General features: G+C 47.0%; 1 protein-coding gene across 2 annotated transcripts in view; it reads left to right on the top strand.

Annotated features, from left to right (window-relative positions):
- LOC126548330 (cationic amino acid transporter 4-like) overlaps positions 1-20,364 on the top strand; it is a 146,680-nt gene that overhangs the window by 25,081 nt on the left and 101,235 nt on the right. The window contains exon 1 of one of the 2 annotated variants that reach the window (XM_050196478.3): positions 11,718-11,895. The exons of the other annotated variant lie outside the window; for it this stretch is intronic. Within the exon in view, the coding sequence (XP_050052435.1) occupies positions 11,782-11,895 (114 nt within the window). The 5' untranslated portion in view covers positions 11,718-11,781. Of the gene's footprint in view, positions 1-11,717; positions 11,896-20,364 lie in introns of those variants that run through there. 2 annotated transcript variants of the gene reach the window in all.

A 20,364-nucleotide genomic window follows, 5' to 3' on the forward strand; every position in this document is an offset into this window, starting at 1 on the left:
GATGATGGTGAGCTTACTTCTATTGGCACCTACTCACCCAAGGGGGGGGGGGGGGGGGAGGGGAGGGGCTAGATTTCTAATACCTCACCGAGTAGAGCATGATGATGAACTCACTTCTATTTGCACCTACCCACTCTGGGGATAGATTCCTGCTCATTCGCCGAGTAGACGATGATGTGCTTACGTAATTGGTACCTACCCACTCTAGGGGGAGATTCCTGCTGACTAGCCGAGTAGATGATGATAATAAGCTCACTTCTATTACAACTTGCCCACTCTGCCGGGAGATTCCTACTCGCTCGTCGAGTAGATGATGGTGATGGGCTTACTACTATTGGCGCCTACCCACTCTGGAATAGATTCCTACTCACTGCTAAAGAAAAAAAAAGCGAAGCGCGTCCAGCGGCACGAATCGAACCTGGCCCCCCAAGCACAGTAGCCCGATGGTGTATGCATTAGGCCGCAGCAGCGATGTTTTTCCCTTTATTACAGCGAAGTAAAACCCTACAATTTACACTTAACAAGCCGCAAGTCAATAATAAGGTGTACTTAAACTCGACTCAAATAGGTGAAACCAGTGAAGAGATTGGCAAGAACCTCCGTGTATTCCGCGCGTCTGAATTATTTCACCCTGGTAGATGTTCTCTGCTCGGGGTAATTCGCCATGTCTTTCTATCATTTTTTATGTTGTGCAGCGAACAGTTAAGAAAGAGTAAGTTAAGGCTATCGCTATCAGATACCTTTACGCAGCAAAGGACAGAACCTTGCCATACGATCTCATTTTCCTTATTGGATTGCAATATTCGCTGGATAGCACCAATGATAGGCAACAACCGAACGCCTACTACTAGCATCGTGACAACGGCGACTGCCTGTTTCTCGTGATCGCCACGTGTTCCATATGACCACGATTGCCATACTATGGTGCATACACACAACGTGGTATCGCCCCTCTGGCGGTACCTCTCGTCCCGAACCCCGATTAGCTCTTTCTTACGATTGTCGCATGTTCGCCACGTTTGATTATGAAAGGCTTGCGGATCTCTTACCGAACCAACGACTTCTTTCACGTGATTGCCACGCGTTGATTGCGATTATGATTTCAATACTGCGGCACACATACCAACAACAGAGACGAATACGTTACGCAGCACCTGGCGATGCATTTCACGCCCAATATATTCAGAAAAACATGCTAACAGCTCCTTCACCGCCCGATTCATGGCCGATCCCTCAGAGTGGGTTGCTCCATTTCACTAGGGAACCAGAACAAGATGCACTGTAACGGAAGAAGTTGGCCAATCCGGCCTCGTGGGTGCGGCACTGCACGTATGTTGATGGAGTCAACAACAAAAAGGTGAAGAAAGGTGTGCGGATGAAGCCTAACGGGGACTGCCACTCTCAACACAGCAATGGTGTGCCGAAACGCATTCCAACGGCAGAAGAGATACGCAAGCGCAGAACAGACGTCGAGACGAAAGAAAGCACGCATTCGATGCGCGGCAGAGCGTGGCGCCGAGCGTGCGCTCGTGCTGTCCGCGTAATGCGAGACAAAGAGTCGACGTCGTCGTCGCGGACTGCAAGGCTTAAAGAACCTTTACTTACGGTGTCACGCCGACGTCAGTGCAGTGTGATTCCGTACTCCGTATAAATATATATGAAAGCAGTATTTAGCGTGAACGGTACACAAAGGACAGAGGGTGCCCGAGCTTTAAAAAGTAAAGAAACGCGCGGGAGCACATTGACAAAACTACAACTGTCGCCTCGTTCGCCGCATAGAATTTTGTAGGCGTCTCACGAAAGCGCACCGATTCCGACGTTTCAATCGGATCTGCATGACTCTGTGCCTTTAAAACGACGGTTTTCTCCTCACAGATTCGCCTTTGTGTCACTCGCTGGTTGTTTAGGATGAAACCTGAACGTCTTGGCAAAAAGTTTGAGCGATCCCGATATCAGTGCACAGCCAAAGTCAATATTTTGCCTCGAAACAACCAGCTTTTATTTTACAGGTAACCTAGCGTTTACACTAGCAGAGCAAACTAATTAATCTCCGAGTGGACAAAAAGTTTGAGCAATACTGATATCAGTGCTCAGCCAAAGTCAATATTTTGGCTCGTAACAGCAAGCTTTTATTTTCCGGTTAGCCTAGCGTTTATAGTTAGGGCACGTAATTAAGCTTAAGTGAAGCCTTACTGCACAAATCTTAAAGATTGGCTATTTTCAAACTCCTAACTTATCACTTCACACTCCTCGAAAAACTAATAAATTTTTATTTTAAATTTCAATAATTACCTACTTCATATATGCATTCATTGTACGCATATATACATTATTACATTATATACATTACGTACGGTATATAAATACATTATATCCAGACGAACGCGTCTGGGTATAATGCTTCGCGTTGAGAGGTCCAGACACGGTCGTGTCGTCATGCTCATACTGACGCAGTTGAGAAGCTGTGCCTTTAGATGTTAAGTAAGAAAGCTTTGCCTTGCTGAGACTAATTGGGGCTCCCTATGGTGAGGGCACGCTGAGGGTTCATCAACCTCACCTGTTAACGCGCTCGTCGACCTCCGGAACGCAGGCTTGGCGTTGCATTTGCATTCCGCAAAAGAAGGCATTCCTCCTTTGAGTGAAGGCGCGGGTAATCCGGTTTCGTGCCTCGCGATGTTGCATCCTTATCTCGCTTACTGCACACGCTGATAAAAACACACTGCTTCCGGGCTTCCGCACACCTCTGGTCCAAACCGGTTCCCAAAGCCCCTCAGCATTGTAGGAGGCAAGAGATACAGGCAGGAGCACACACTCTCATGGACGGGAGGTAGGCCTGAATGGGTCGCGTGAAATTGCTTCCGTTTGTTTCTCGGTGGAATGGCGCCGTTCCAGGGAAAACGGCTGCAGTGCGCTGTCGCTTTAATCGAATTTGCTAGCAGCCCACGAACGTTTGTTCTAGCTTATTGTGCGTTTGTGTGTTTGCGAATAATGTCCCAGCGTTAAAACGGTTATTTGAATGTGCGCATGCGCGTGGGTGAGTGTGTACCTTGCTTGTAGCATTTCCGTTGTTTTGTACACATATGTCAAATCATAAGCGAACATATCGTTATCAGCCGACAGTAATAAAAAGAATTCCGAAGGCGTACGTCTCTGGTATAGTTAGCTTACTTATCGGTAGACAACATTGGAGTTTATTATTAGTAGTGATTCCAGTGAACATCTACGGACAGCGCACATGCTACACAGAAAAGTAGACAGGCAAGGGAATCGAAGCAGGTAGGTTGGATGTCCCTTTCAGGATACAGTTGCAGTCTAAACAAACCAAACATTCAACATGGCAAGTTTCGACAACCTCATCTGCGACGAACAGCCCAAATGCGAGAAAGCACCTATACATTCGCAACGTCACCCAGATGTATAAACGTATTTAGCGTTAAACTGGATCGAAGGCGCTTAAATTAAGCCCTGAGGGGTTTTCACATTACGCCTGTATAGAAAAGGAGCTGGAATTCTCTGTGACCAGCATTCTTACACAGATTCACTGTAATTTGCAGATGCTCACCTAGATTAGCCCAAAAGCGTTTAGTTTTTTTGGATTGCACGTGCTAACGATCTGTCTAAGATTCACTGATTGATTGATTGATTGATTGATTGATTGATTGATTGATTGATTGATTGATTGATTGATTGATTGATTGATTGATTGATTGATTGATTGATTGTGTTTACGTCCAGAAGCAACACTAGCGCTGTGAGGCACACCGTAGTGATGAGATTCGCCGGTTCAGCAACTTTCACTAACGGGAGTTCTATATCGTGCACCTTACAGTCGAAGTACAGGAGCAGCGTTTTTTTGAATTTCGCGTCCGTCAAAATACAGCCGCCGTGGTGGAGAATCCAACTCGCTACCTCGTGCACGTCCATTGGCACGCTGTAACCACTGACATCCATCGCGGAAGTTGAGGACGCTGCTGTTCTTTTTTTTTTTTTTCCTATCTCTGGAGCGTCCGGGGAGAGGAAACGCCGTCGCGGGTTTTTGAAAAACTTCACGCGCAGCTTCTCGCAGAGGTGGTTGGAGGTTCGATTCCCGGCCGCGGCGGCCGCATTTCGACGAGGGCGAAACTCGGAGCCCTAGCCCCGCCGTCTTGTAAAACTGTTACCCGGCATAATGCCCGACCGATTCGTGTGAAGCGTGCGGGCAGAGAGCAACGCTGCGAAGCATGCACTGGGAACGTGCGGGCAACAACGGTACCGAAACCGCCGACGTCCGGCGACGCGTCCATAACCGCGGCCGTTACCAGCGTACATGAAGCCTCGAGCTCGCTTCTTCCCGTCGCCGCCCCAGCGGCGGGGGCCGCCGGGGACCTTCTCCGTCGGCGTCGCCGCCGCTGGGAGGCGGCACTCAAAAATTCGGAGCTGGAAGACCAGCTCTGGGCCGTCCGGCAAGCCGAAGGTGCCGTCCGAGTCCAAGGACTACGAGCCGGCACCTAAGGCCACCACAACCGAAACTGTCGCGGACCATTCTTTTTTATATCTTGTTGTTGTTGTTGTTCTTGTTCTTCTTCTTCTCCTTCTTTACTGAGCTTTAGGCGCATGGTAAAATAACCTCAGGTGGTCAAAAATCTATTCACAGCGCCCCCATTATAGCGTGCTAAACCGCAGAATTCAATTAAGCTATTTTTTTTTCTCTCCCAGACACCTCGAATATCGCGCGTGACTCCATGGCATCCATAAGGATGCCATCGCGTGGCAGATGCCCTCACTTTTCGCTTGCCGTCGATCGTCCTAGTTTGCACGCGCAAACTGCGAAATTTTTTAGCGGGACTGATTTCGAAATAAATGTCAACTCGAGAAATATATAAACGACAACGAGGCATTCCGCGCATAGTAGAGCGTTTTTCTTTATGCTGCGTCTGCAGACCCCGAAAACTCTGTGTAATATATTGCGATTAGCGTACATCCTGTTTGATATGCACAGCGACAAATGGCTTTGCGAAAGCTCGCCCGGCTATGTCTAAGCTGGAAGAAGGAATGTTTTTTTCAAGGTGAGAAGCGTCGACAGGGGGCGTATGATCAGCATTCCCCGCACGTGTGCTACGAAGGGGGCTTGGGAGCCTTCTTCGAGTAAGTAAAAGACAATAAAAATGCATGCAGCTCATCCCATTAGATAACGAGAGACAGAAATAGAGAGAAAAAAAATATGCGCGTAATTTGCGGCGTTTATGCAAAGCAACTTGGAAAGGCGGCGAAGTGAAAAAAAGAAATGGTGGTAGGTACAGTTGAACCGCCATGATCCCAGCTCGTGAGAGCGGGGCTTTGTGGCACGTTTCAGAAAATGGAGCCCGTAACTTTTCTTTTTTTTTTAATTTGTACTAGCATTTTTTTTCTTCCCGTAGCCGCTTTGTTCGAGCTGTGTTGCGCTGACGCTATTACCCACGTGAGTTCGAAAACGATGCGGTATGTATTTAAATACTACAATAGTTTTCGCTCGCCGAATGTTGAAGAACTCTACAGTATTTCTGGTCCCTTCTTGTCTTTGTGCCTTACTTGTATGAAAGTTGGGTGATTTTACGGCAAAAGAAATTAGAAACGAATAAGTCCGCGGCCCCGTCGACGTGCCTCTCTAAAGTGAAAAAATTCGTATGCGCAAACATTGCTTCTACAGACTAAGGATTATGGCTTAGAAAAAGAAAGCGTTGGTCCACGGACGATTAGCATCTGTTATTTATTAATCGTTAGCAATTTTGCGCAATTATTTGTTGAACGTGAACAAACTATATACTGTGTACAGGCCCAGCAAGATACGTATCCAATGTTCCATCGCTTCTTAGGATTCGTGGAAGAGCAGTCCACAAGCTCCGCTTTCGCAAACGACGATGAGTGTGTGATAGATAGATAGATAGATAGATAGATAGATAGATAGATAGATAGATAGATAGATAGATAGATAGATAGATAGATAGATAGATAGATAGATAGATAGATAGATAGATAGATATAGATATAGATATAGATATAGATATAGATAGATATAGATAGATATAGATAGATATAGATAGATAGATAGATAGATAGATAGATAGATATAGATAGATAGATAGATAGATAGATAGATAGCGAAGAGGGTATTTAAGTGCTACAGGAATTAAGGTGCTGGCGTGCCTATAATGACGTGAGTTGTCTACGTAGTTATCCATAATAAATATTTCCAGACATGATTTTCATGCGAAGCCTTCTTTGCCTCGTGCCTAACCCATTTGCTGTAGATATGAGCAGGTATCTGTCACACCTCGTCAACACAAAACGAACATACAAAAACACGCGTCCGTTGGAGCAATTTGAACCAAAGACCTCCAGCGCAATAGCCTGGTGCGTTATCACTTAGACCGCCAACGCATGCGTACTTTTCTCGCGCCGTCTTGAGCTTTGAGACTATTGATGCGAGCTTCACGTCGCATAGCAACAATCAGCTTAGAAGAGCGATGCATTACGCGTGCGCATAGCCTATAGACGTTTAGTGCAACGTGCTATCATAATTTAAATCCTGCCACTGTCCTTCGCGTGCGTCATGTCGCCTAGCAACAAGTTTCTCGCGCAAGCGAGAGCCGCCGATTTCTCCCGCCTTTCCCGAGGTGCGGCTGGCGCTTGGAGACGTTACGGGACAAAGCCCCGCCTTCGGGATTAGCCCCAAGATCATAATGGAACACGTTTAATGATTATTCAGCTCTGTACAAGAAATCAGTCACGTGATCGTCGTCTCCGTCGAGCCATCGCAGTCGCCGTGACGTGAATCGCCGTCACCTTGTCACGCAACCGATTGCCTTGCACGGACATGTTGCGCCATCTGATGTCACTTTGTGGAACTACAAACGATGCTTTATGGCCAGGCGCCGACAAGAAGCTTCGCACAAAATTGCTTCCCAGAGTGCGTGGAATCCGCATATCTTTTCCTCCTCTTTACGAACTGGGTGCGCTGCGGCTCAGCGCTTCTAAACAATTAAAGTGAGTACGCAAACTCTCTTTGAGATACCGATTTTATACCGGCATTTGGATCGACACTGCTGTACACATGCACACGTATGAAGGATGCCGTAAAGCTGTCAACACCTAATCGACTGATACATGGAGCGTGGCCTGAAGTGTCTTGGGACCCGTGTTTGTAAACGTGAGGGTATATAATAACGCAGTTTAAATGGCCACTAAAGAGAAAAAATAATTATTTCAGCTGCATAAGTAAGTTGCCATTTTGCACTTAAAAAAGAAAGCAGCCAGTCTTACCGTCACAAGACACTTGACAAGCCAAGACAGATGATGATGAAAAACTTTATTTATCCCTCTTTAAAGGGAAGGGGGCAATGGAATAGAGGGTGGGGGAGGAACTACTTGGAGTAGGCCTCCTTTATCCTCTCAGCCCACTCCAGGATGGCCTCCTGAAGATCGGGCCTGGAGCTGCGCAAGGCAGAAGAACGAACGACAGTTGGCGAAGTAGCCGTGAAGTTCCCCGCATCCAGCTCGCCGCGACGGTATTGATTTAGAAGAGAAAGATCGATAGCATTGTATTCTAAGAGAGGCCGAAGGTAAACTTCGCCAGTTTCAAAACGTTTAGTGATCCACAACGGCCAAAGTAAGGAAAAGTACTTCGAAATCCATGTCGTCACACCGACGTGTGCATGTGCTGGCGCTGCGGCACGAAATTCGAATAATAAAAGTGTAACCGTCGCTGTTTTATTTTTGTATTAGCCAACTTTACGCGGCGATATGAATACAAATTAGTTTTCTTTTTTAAGAATGATTTATGAACCTAAACTAATGTTTCCCTTTAGTGTCGATTTAGCAGTTTGGTGTTAAGCCGTTCGTGGATTGAACCGAGAATAATGATCGACGCTGCTATGTTAAGTGGCAAGCGCATAGCAAAGGCAAAGCTTCCAAAGTGAGAATTTACTGCATCTACAACTTTTTCGCACCATGCTGCCGTGACGTCACGGATTTCGACGGGCGCCTCTACTCGCCTCTACATAATCAATCGTTTATCAGTAATCAAGGACTGCGTCGAATTCTAATGCAAACTCAAGATTCAGCCTACCTAGCAATCTTTCTGCGCCATGGTGACATAAATACGTAAAAGTTAACTTTCAAATCCTTCACTGAATCTCGCCTTCAGCTAGTATAGTGCTATACAAAACGCAGTGTGGTTTTCTAGACTGATAAGCAGCGAGGAGAGGCTCTCGGGACCTTTTTTCTTTTTTTTTTTTTTTTTTTGTAAAAGACCGATTGTTCAGTCTGCACACTTGAAAGTCTGGCGTCGTTCTTTTTTTTTTTCTTTTTTTTCGAAGCGGGCACATTGACGCAGGAGGTCATGCAAGGAATGCAACGTCGCCTGTATTCGCTCACAGCGGCACAATCTCGTGACCTCTAAACCTATCAACGGTTTAATATAACGAGACACTGAAGATTGAAGGTTCAGCTGGCTTAAGCCTAACGAGAGCGTTATCGAGGGAATGTGCGAGTTCGTCACGAGTCCAAGCCACGAGTCAGTCTCCGGTGCCAGTGCCGTAGTACCTCGCAGCTTGCTCTCCAGTACCGCACTTCTTTATTAAACAGATCAGCATTACATTGTTTGGAGCTCGTGAAGGCGAATCCCTGAGATTAAAAAAAGAAGCGGAAAATCACAAAGTTGGTCGCTGCCTCTGGTGGCGCGGCCGCGTCATTGCAACGTTCTTGACACATTCGCGATTGTTTTGACCGTGAATTGCGATACGAGCGAAGGCTGGAGGAGTTGTGCAGACAGTGAACGCCTTTCTCGCGTCGTCCTTCACCGACTAGTTGGGAGGCGTCGAGGCTCGTTCGACAACTCTCCCGCGATTAGCGCCATCGATAACGGGCGTGTGGAAACCGGCTGCCTTTCCTGCTGCTCCCGCTTGGGCCGTCCTTTGTGCTTTGTTGGAAATAACGCTGAGAAAAAAAAAAAAAAAAAAAAACGCTGTGTTTTCCTATAACAATCCATCTCTGTGCCTGCGTCGGCCCGTGCGACAGTTAATCCTGCAGATGAGGCGCGTCGGCCGCGACATACTCTCTTAAGCAAATGTACACCCTTTGGGGTGTATATTTGCCACGCAAACGATAATCGTCATCTGTCTTGCTTGCGTTTCCTTCCTTCAAAACGCTGCGCTCGCTACTTTCCTGTCGAGAATGCTCTGTCGTGTTGATAACGGGCATGACGCGTTCGTGACTTGAAAAAAGGAAATGCGGACAATACAGGTGTCGATTATAGATGTGTGGCAAAAGGGTGTAATTTTGGTTTAAGAGTGTACGCATAATCTAAGCGGACAGAGGCTCAGTCAGAAACTGTCCATTATCATCATCATTCTGCTTATGTCCACTGCAAGACCCTGTCCTAGCGATTGCCGAGTCTAGCGATTGCCGAGTCTTGCGCCAGCTGACCTGATATTCTGCCTGCAAATTTCCTAATTTCCTCAGACCACCACCTGATACTTTGCCGTCTCTCTACTGCGCTTTCTTTCTCTTAGAACCCGTTCTGTAACTTCAATAGGCCACCGGATATCTGCCGTATGCAATATATGACCTGCCCAACTCTATTTCTTCCTCTTAATTTAAACTAGAACGTCGGATACTCCCGTTAACTTTAGAGAGCTTTAGTATGGAGTGTATGCCCTTATTATTGAGAGGAGGTGTTAATAGTTATGCACACTATCAAGAGAGAGATAGAGAGATTTACTTAAGGCATGCTTATGACAGATGACAAGCTACTCTACGTATAGGGAGGAGGATAAAAAATTCTACAAGAAAGTGGCAAAGAAAATTAGGAAACGTACGCGATTTAAGCCGACAATGTGATTTCACAGGCCAGGCGATTAAGAAAAATTGCCTTTCTATGTCACGAAGTGAACATTGTCAAATATTTTCCGATAGGACAAATTGTAGAAATGCATGTGGAGAACAAATCCAATTGGCCCACCATTGTATGGAAGGGCAAGTCATAGAACATGAGGCGCTCCGTGTCCTCGATGGAGCGGGACCAGTCACGCAAAATCAGTGCTCAAGGCAAGCAATGCTGTCGCGATACGCGTCCACATTTCAAATGATATATGGTCCACGGCCTCTAAACTGCCGCACTGTCGCAGCCTTGTCAGCTCTCACGGGCTCATCGGGCGGCTGTATGCCATCTCTGATTAGTTCAGAGCGCAAATATGGCAGAATTCGACGCGGCGGAATTAGACCGTGCCCAGAATAAGCGCCCCCAAAATGCGGAAGTCCTGTACACAGGTACTGCTGCGCTTTTGGCGGTGAATTCTGAAGCTGTAATAAACTGCAACGCTTAAAGCATTCTCATTTTTTTTCTCGACCCTTACCAAAAAGAAAAAAAAAACAAAGAAGCAGCTAATAAGGCAACATACAAGAAGCATTCTTAAAGTTTGTCACTGCCGAAGCGATTGCGCCAGCAGATAAATAGAAGCATAGTTCCCCCTTCGAGAGAACAATTCAGTGCACCTTGGCTGAACACAACGGCGCTGTAGATGTCTGTGTACCATCGCTGCTGCTGATGCCGTGCTCGTCTTCGCTTATGTACGTTTGGGGTAGAACTTCTCCACTTCGCAAAAAGACAAAGCAAGCGATCTGACGCGTGCCTCTAGCGGCTTACATGCGTTGATCCCCTCCCTATCGGCGGGGTCACGTGACCACTGAACGCTCAGCCGGAAGAGCGGAACGTTACGCTCCGCACTCGAGCGGGCCTGACGGTGCGCGGAGCGGAGTCCTCGATACAGCGCTTCTGCCGTACCGCAGACTCGCTCACTGCTTCATGTGCTGGTGGAGCTCCTTTAAAGCCTGTAGGTACAACCGAAAGAATGTTGAGCGGAGCAGTAATTAAAAAGTTTTTACAATGGCGGTCAGCCGGATATATGTGCAATAGTGCTTCCGTGCGCGTCTCGTATTTCAGTTCTGTTCCAAATTCTTCACTGTATACACTTCTCATTCGAGACTCGGCACATTCTCAGCTCGGTCGACGGCGCGTGATATGTAGTACGAAGCGCTGCCCACCCGCCCCGAATCCTTCTTCGTACCCCCGCCACAGTAATACTACTCCAGCGTCGTGTAACAGGCAGCGCATCCTTAACGAAGTCGGCGCGTTTATTCAAATGAAGACGCAATACGGCGCGGCCGGCGCAACGTGAGCGTCGCCGCCAGTCTCGCTCGCTACAGGAAACGCTAAGCACTCGCACTCGTGTCCTCAACCATTCCTTTCTTTCTTTTCTCTCTCTCTCTCTCCGCGCGTCTTGTCGAGGAGGTTTCACTGAGCGCAGCAGGTCTTCGAAAGTAACCGGCTAGCTAGCTAGCTCGCTAGCTTATAGGCCGCCCGCGCTCTGTGTTGTCTGCCCGCCCGCTGACGCGGCAATCGCCGCCTAGCCAGCCTGCCTGCCTAGCGCGCGCAGCCAGCAAGGGAGCCAGCTTATAGCAGCAGCAGCAGCAGCAGCAGCAGCAGACACCGCGTTATCAGCGTCGCTGATCTTTTAATGGCCCCGGGCTGTTACCAAACTGCCGTATATAAGGGCGACCAGTAATCCGTCGAGGTCCCCCCACTCACACACCTCGTCGTCGCATATACGTGTACGGAGTCACTCCCACCCCCCTAGCTGTGGCATTTTATTTGCTGTTCCCCCCCCCCCCCCTACCACCCCACGTCCGACCGCTCACACCTTCTTCCTCTTCGACTGCGACGTCGTCATTTGGTCCGGAAAGGACACTCCGACTGGGACGATCGCCATGAGCTCTGCCGCAGCGGCCGCCAAGAGCGCGCTGTGCTCCGACAGCGCCGAGGTCACCGAGGCACTGCTCAATGGATCTGTTGTGGACGGCAGGGACCACCGACGCCACGATGTGAGTCAATGGGTCTTTTTTTTGTTGTTCTTCTTTCCCCAACGGCGTAGCGTGCAGTATAATATCCCAGTCCGACGTTCTTACTCGTCTAATTTCATATATCTTTAGTTATTTTTTTTTCTGGCACGATAGCTGAATTTATTAGGTTTGCAGTAGACGTCCGGTCGCCGAGTAATTTGGGGCAGGAAAGGGTGAACAGATTGAAGCTTTTCGACTGACTTGGTTGGGCAGCTTCTTTATTTAACTTCGTGCTTTCATTCATTTCCTTGGAAAGATGGCTTTCCTGTTAGGTTCGCGGTTGGCGTCCGTCGCAGACTGGCTAAGGCGATTACGGGCGAAATCGCAAAAAAAATTAAATCGTTATTTTTACGTACCAGTACGGTGACTCACTTTCCTAATTTCAAATTCGTTCATTTATGTTTTCATGGAAACGATAGCTTTCTTGTGTAGGTTCGTGATCGGTGTCTCCTGCACAGTGTATAGATTGCGCTGGAAATGACGGAATCACCGGAGAGCGAAGGATTTCGACTCACCGTGTATAGCGAGTATGGCGTTTCTCATTTTGTAAAATTAAGCTTCTTTTTCGTTCTTTGTATTACTTTGGCACTCTGTTACAAGTTCGTGCTCGGCGTTTGCTGCCGAGTTTCTTGGACGCGGGAAAGGGGCGAGATTGCCGGAGATTGAACCCTTTTTCTTTTACTTACGCAAGCCCACGTGATCTGATAGCCTCCTAGCTTGGGGTCACGTGTTGACATCCGCGATTTGTGTGTTTACATATCTGCACAAAAAAAAAAGGGGGGGGGGGGGGCGATATTGCATTGGACTCTCGGGCGACTTGCTCGACTCTCTTTACTTGACGTGTTCCCTGACACGCATACGTCTTCCCTTCACCCCCTGTTGCGTACGGGTCTCTGGCATTGGCCCAACTATGGAATGACTTGGCTTCTCAGATGACTTCTTCGCGAGCATTGTTGCCCCGTTTCGAGGCGCCCTGTATTGGCCTCAACAGGACGGACACTTGTGCCGAGGCTTTTGGCGTGGAACATTTCGGCGGTCTTCGCTCCGACCGAATTCGCCGAGCGTAAAGCTGCGGTGGTGGAACGCTTGGGCATAAAGTTATTTCGTAAAAACGGCAAATGCTCGACTATATCTCAAAGCGAGTTTCTATGCATTAGACAAAACTGCAAGGTTCTTTTTTATTATTTATTTATTTATTTATTTATTTATTATTTTTCTTATTTTATTATTTAGCGGCACGTTTGTTGTTACCGCTTGCAGGACGCTTAAGGGAAATTCGGTGGCGTGGATTATCGCCCATTATAAGGCACGAAAATTACCTAAATGTAAAGTAATTGTCGTTTTTTCTTAACCGTTGTATGCCCAAAGTACATATCACTCACTCACTCAATCACTCACTCACTCACTCACTCACTCATACGAATGAGATGTTACTTTAATGAAACCTAATTAGTACATTACTTAAATAGTCTATAACTAGTTCCATCTTTCATCGTAATTGGCTTGTTGAAATAACCACAGCTGGGGTGAGCTCGCTCCAGCGTGTTAAAAGCGTTGGGAGCTGTGCGCTCAGTTTTCCCGGCTAAATCAGAATTTCGAGATGTTCAACTCAGCGTAGCGTACGTATATGACGTGTTGGGCAGTACAGGATTAACTTTATTTTTTTTTATGATGAGTCCGGGCTTCAATGACTGGTCATATATATGGAAGGCGGAGGCAGGCGAGCTCACTGGTTCCTCAGAAAAGAAAAACCGTAAATGTCTGCGTCTCATTTTGGAATTGAATCACATTAATTTCGCCATTTTCTGTGCGATATAAACGCATGATTCAAATATAATATAATATAATATATAATATAATATAATATATAATGTAATATGATATAATATAATATAATATAATATAATATAATATAATATAATATAATACTTAAATGTGCAAGATTTTGTTCGCTTAGACTCATTGTCACCTGACTTGATGCGTTCTCATCGAATCCTTCGAACGAACTGACCTCCCCTTTCCCCCGCCTTCTTTTTCGTGGTATCTTTTTCTTTCTTTTTTTTTTTTTTTTTTGCGCAGCCGCCTTCCAAAGTTCGAATAAACGTGAAGGGTTCACAATAAGGTTCCCACGAAAAAACAAGACATCTTGATTTGAGCGAACTTTTTTTTAAAAAGCATAAGGCCTCGCTGAAACCAAGAAGCTCTCGACGTATACTACCACGCTTTATTAGCCCTGATGTATGTACGAAATCCGATCTTAGTAGTTAAAAAGCAAGTCTTGCTCCTGAAGGGTTAATGTACATTCATAAACACGTTCTCCAGAACTAATACTCTGGTTCTCTTATTGGGCCCAATTATGGCCACGATACAACGGTTCCACTAGCCGCCATAGCCGCTGAGTGACGACGCAGTTCGTCTGCCGCGCATGAGGTTGCGGGCTCGATTCCCAACCACCAAGGGGGGTCTAAATGCATGAACGAACGGCACAGCGCCTTGATTACTAGTAAAAGAAAAAAAAGAAACCCAGGCAGTCGAAATTAATCCCGCAGTCGTCGCAACAGTTGACATTTCTCATAGGCCATGTAGTGTTGCCTTAGGACATTAAACACCATAATTTAATTATGAGGTTGCTGACGCCACCACCCAATCTGGTTGCTGTCTTTAACCAACACCTATTCTTTTTTCGCGCGTTTGCTTCTTCCTTTTTCTTCTATTGTTCCTGTCTTCCTCACCACCTTCACCCTCCCCCTCCCCCCCCAAGTATATACGGCAGCGAATGAGAAGCCTCTCACGCCGTTTAACCTCCCTCCTTTGCTCATCTCGTTTGTTTATCTTTCAATCAGCGTGAGCGCGGAACCCAAGATTCTGCGCAAGATCATGCCCAAAGTGCCGCGTTAAGGAGTCTGAAAACGCCTACTTTCTTTGTCTAAAAGAGCAGCGGGCGAAGAAAAAAGAAACAGCCTTTCTTCCGGCATCTTTAGCATGCGTTCTGCATTTGGGCTTTCTCCCAGATAGCAGCGATGGAACAACCCGACCTCTCGAAGGAAACCGAGCAGCCTAAACCCGAGACGGCCGACATTTCAATGCGCGGCGCTATCTGCCGTCGCCGCAAAAGAAAAAAAGAAAAAGATATGAGAAGCTGCACCGCGAACGGTGTGTTCAGACAACACGTGTACATGAACACGAATGCCATCTTTCTGCTACGTACGAAGATACAGGGTACTGAATATTCATCAGGCGATGCGCATTTGCTGAAACCGCGGTGCTCGCATGGTGGCATATCGCCGGGCTGCAAGAAAGAATAAGTTCTCACGAGTCTCTCTCTCCTTTCGTCGCAGCCACGAACAAAAGTCCATCCGGGAAAAAAAGAAATGTGATGCGAGGGGGTCAGAGCGCGCATTGAGCATGCTTAAATAAACTAGAACGGGGGTGCGTTAAAGTACGTCTGCGCAGAGCAGACGAGCGCGCGCAGAACTTGTTAATTAGCATGCATCCTTTGGCACGGTGTGCAGTAGGCTATGCAAGTTCAGAAGAAAACTAAAATTTAATGAAAGAAGGAAAATTTTACACGAAGAAAGAAAAAAATATCCCGCTAGTGCTAGAGAACGCGTCGCTACAGCCGCTTCGCATCCCGAATCCGTGATGCGAGATGAAAACGTGCGGCCAATCAAGAAACGGCTCTCCTCTTCATTTCCTCGGCTTCGAGAAAAAGAAATTTGGCAAGAATTTTAGCATATGCGAGTCGGTGAAACGGGGTCGCGAGACGAGTTAGGTGAAAAAAGAAAGTGATGTCGGGTTGCTGGCTCCGTTGAAAGGAACGTTATCTCACTGTTGCAACAAACACGTTGCAACAACCAAAGCTCTGCCGTATGCGTTCCCCTTCTTGTACTTCGCCTTGTCGCGCTTTTCCCTTGTCGAAGGGAAGGTCAAGTGAATGAGATATTCGCGAGTAGGCGTATGAAGTCTTTATTATAAACGGCTTGGGCAAACGCACGTACAATTTGCACGTTGTTAGAATACCGTGTAAAGTGATCCTATATTAGATGGAGCGTACGGTGTGATACACTTTTAAAGGGAACACCTCAGAAAGATCGACATTTGGGTGAGTTGGTATACTGGTTGAACATCTTGAAGGGGCAGCGCGATATGACGAAGACAGAAGGCAGGAACACAAAGGGCAGCGCTGAACTCACAACAGTTGTGAGTTCAGCGCTGTCCTTTGTGTTCCTGCCTTCCGTCTTCGTCATAATGCGCTGCCCCTTCAAGAGGAACACCTCACTTCTAATAAATGTATCGCAGCTGCAACGCTTCTTCGACTATGCCGCTAAACAGTGACTGATCCGATTCACTATAAGCAGACAACCATGCTTAAAAAAAATTGCGTCCAGGTTTTGATTGCCTATCTCGGTTGTAACTGAGGGCAGGGTACTAAAGCGTTCCAAATAGGATTTTACTATTCTGCACATACACGAGGCACATAATTGTCGCGCGCATGTATAGAGGGCGCAGAAGGAATCACATCTTTTTACGCGGGCTCATACAGAGTGAGCAAAGGAGCACACTGAATGAGCTCTACGCGTTATTAACGTTTTCTTTTTTTATATAAGCGTGTCTGTGATAGCAGATAACAGCGCCCAGCAATAAAGTGTGACGTCTTTCTGTAGATGCCTTTAAACACGACAGAGCCCGACTTTCAATGACAGCTGAATGTGTCACTTGCGCTTTAGCACCTCACAAATTATTTACTTAATTATTGAAAACAATATGCTACGTAACGCACATATAATATAGCTCTTTCCTATCATATGAGATAAAAAACGGTATTATAACAGACAGAAGCGATGGATAGATGATTAGGTAGACGGTTCAAATGAGCAAATTTCATTCACAATGTGGTCTGCTGATGCAGGAATAAGATATCGATATCGTTGGGAGGGGTCCGTGCCTTGTGCAGGGGACTAAGGATAGGCAGCTGGCTGCTGATCAAACGCTTTAACTGATAACCTAAATTAATGAGGGACTAATTAATTCGCAGTAACTCGCGCGCTGAACTGTCTCGAGAGCTAAAACTTGTCTTTCTTGTTCGCTCGTTCGTTCGTTCGTGTTCGTTCGTTCGTTCGTAGTGACTTTCATTATAGGTGACATTCTTTCATAGTGAGAGAGAATTCATAACGACTAACTTCACAGTCGATATCAGCGTTAGTTAGCATTCAGAATCAACGTCGTTGGTTGCATAACGTGAGAAAATACGAGCATGGTATTCACTTTCTCTATGGTTGGCGGTGCGATATTTTTCTTTCTTTCGCCCAGACAATGCGCTTCGACAAATCGCGATTCCCCACTCGACATCGGCGAGAAAAATTGTGGTCGTTGTCACCAACCTTTCCACATGAAATCACTCGCTTAATGTTCCAGGTCGGCCCACACAGGACATCTCGACTCACTCCTTCGCGCTAGACGCATCTTATCAGCTCTGCAAACATTCATTCTCCATGTGGTCTGGTTAGCACAAGAGCGTCGGCCTTAACATGGCATGTTTCTTTCTTATCGCCGCCTTATCTCGTTTCGACGCCTCGTGCGGGTTGTATCGTGTTTATACACTGAGGAAGAGGGGGGCGTAACGCGGCGTAATCAGGGTGCCATTCGGTTGTTTCAATGCCACCTCGAAAAGTGATAACGAGGGTTGAGGAGCAGATAATACACACCCCGTCTCGGCACTCCGGATGTCCCATCGTCCAGAGGCTTTCGCTCCAGTGATAACAGGCTAGCCGTGCAATTGCGTCCTCGTTTACATGTCAACGCTACCCGCCCACCGCGGTGGTTTAACGGCTATGGTGTTGCGCTGTGCAAACCACGAGGTCGCGGGATCAAGTCCCGGCCTGGGCGGCAGGGTTTGGCGATATCGATGAACGATTTATCGATTGAAAGTATCCCGCAAAACGAGCAATCTCCATCGATGCCCTCTTTCGTCTAATCGACTTCGCCGATCAGGCATGTTCGGTTAATCGTTTTCTAGGGTTTGTCGGGAGTGGCGCGAAAATTTTCAAATCGTACTGGTGTGGCAGAGCACGTACGAGCAGTGACCGTGAGGGCCTGTGGTAAAGCAACTGCATGTAGACTTTTTTGCGAGTCCCGAGTGATGCCGATCCAAGCGCTTTCCCTCTCTTCCCTCATAAAACCCCTTAAACTTCGTAAAGTAGTGCCACGCTTTGAAGAATGCCGCCTCCTCCTCGCGCGCTCTGGCCGAGGCCGCGTCGCTATTGGCCGAATAGCATCACGTGGGCCTTCGCGCGGTGCATCAACGCCATTTTTGCTCGAGAAGCGCCTACGGAGTGGCGAGGAGTGCATGTTTGCGCCGTTGCTACGCTCGAGCAGTGTAGGTGGCGCCACAGTCGAGGAGGGAGACGAGGTTTAAGGGGCTTTATTCCCTCACAAGCCACGACGCCGCCCGAAACCGGAGGCTTGAAATGTCCTTGCAATTGAAGACGTGCTATGGTCACCCAGTCGTTAATCGTCGTGCCACTTCTCAGTCCACTGAAGAAGTGGCACAACATTCGCGCCGGTTTGGAGCACGTATTTGACATAGCGATGGAGTTCACGTTGATTCCATCAAATCTGTAGCGTCCGAGATTCTCTTCACGCATGCTGGTTGTGTGGCCATTCAAAGAAGGCGTTGGTTTCACCCAAACGTCCCAGCCAATTGACATTCCTTCGCTCTGTAGAAAAGAGCGTCTGGCTTAAAATCCCAAACCAGTAATTTTCTTTTCCCGCTGTGCATATTGCAATATCTTGCAGGTTTTAGTTAGACTTAACCTTTCCCTTTTGATATTTTTCTTATTTCTTGTTTAACTTTACTGTAGAGACATTCACTGATGTCATGTATCTTGTTTAATTTTGCTCCAAGTGCCATTTTATAACATATATCGTTTATCTTTTCAAAGGCCACTAGTGCCAACTCTATTTAGCCTTTAACAAATTAAAGATTATTCTTTACGGAACTTTATACACTTCTATTTCTGACTTGATTCCACCTCTCAAATATTAATATATGGTCCTGCAAAAGTAAATAACTGTGCTTCAAGCTTTTTAAAAGTGCCGGGCGACAATTTTGATTAGTCAATTAATCGATGAAAAACACTGCATGAAAAGCAATTCAGCGATCAAAGGCTGAAATGGTCAAGGATTATTCCTTAATTGAATAAAAAAATTATCGACCATCCCTACGCGGCGGCCGCCTTTCGTTGTAGGCGAGATGCAAAAACGCCCATGTCCCGTGCATCAGGGGCACGTTAAGGATCCCCTGGTGGTCAAAATTAATCCGGAGTCCTCCACTACGGCGTGCCTCATAATCAAATCTTGATTTTGGCACGTAAAACCCCAGAATTCATTCATTCATGTCAAAGCTGGCGGCTGCAGGTCAGGTATCCCTGCCGCATCTCGTTTCAGGTGTTCTTTAAGTTGCGTTCACACTAGGGCAGAAACGCGTGAGCGGCTTGTCGCGATTGACAAGTTTGAAGGCCGCCAGCGGCAGTGATAGCGTAAAACGGCAAGAAAAAAAAAAAAGAAAGCGCGACTGTCTACGCTGAATCGCTGCATGACCAATTACTATGCGGTAGTCAGGCAGCTGTGCGACGGACAGCCACTCATGAGAGAGTTACGCCACGTGTCACGGTGGTGGGTACAACGACGCTGCCATGTGCGCGGAGCGGCAAAAAGCGCGCGCACTTTCGAGTGAGCGCGAGATACGAGAGACGGTATAACGTGACTCGAACGCGGGAAAACAGGACTAGTGTGAGGTAACGTGGCATTCATGCGGATCTGCCACGCATCGCCTTGGGGCGAGTGAAGTGACATGCGAGTTTCTGCCGCCGATAGTGGGACTATATAGCTTCTGACATGATGATGATGATGATAGTGGCGCATCGGCTGTATGTCCGAAGCTTCGTTCTGTAATACGACGAACCGGACCACATTTCTCTGAAGCATATATGCTGTGCTCGAAGGGAAACTTCGTTCTTAGAAAAACCGTCTTTCACTTGATACTTGCCTCTTTTGTTTTGATGGAGTGAACTTCGCAAAGAGAACGCGTTCTCGTTAATTATAACACACCGATTATCACGTTTCACAGAAAGTGGAGTATCCGACGATGCTCACGAAACCAATTGTCTCACTTGCATACATGGTCTGTATCATAAGGTTTCGAGACTGGCCCTGTTTTGAAAAAAAAAAGAAGGTAATTTGTTTATGGGCATTCAAACACTTCGATCTTTGAAATGGTCCCCTTGCGCAGCCATACAGCGTTCCCAGCGGTCCTGCCAGTTCACCAATATGTCCTAGACGTCTTCTTTCCTGTAGTTTCGGGTGTGGCAGCGCTATAACCACACGACAGGCAGCCACGCTAATCTGCTATTTGGCCAACCATTAAAACCTTATCGCAACGCTACGGCAACA

This window comes from Dermacentor andersoni, chromosome 3 (genome assembly GCF_023375885.2).
Source record: "Dermacentor andersoni chromosome 3, qqDerAnde1_hic_scaffold, whole genome shotgun sequence".
NCBI lineage: Eukaryota > Metazoa > Arthropoda > Arachnida > Ixodida > Ixodidae > Dermacentor > Dermacentor andersoni.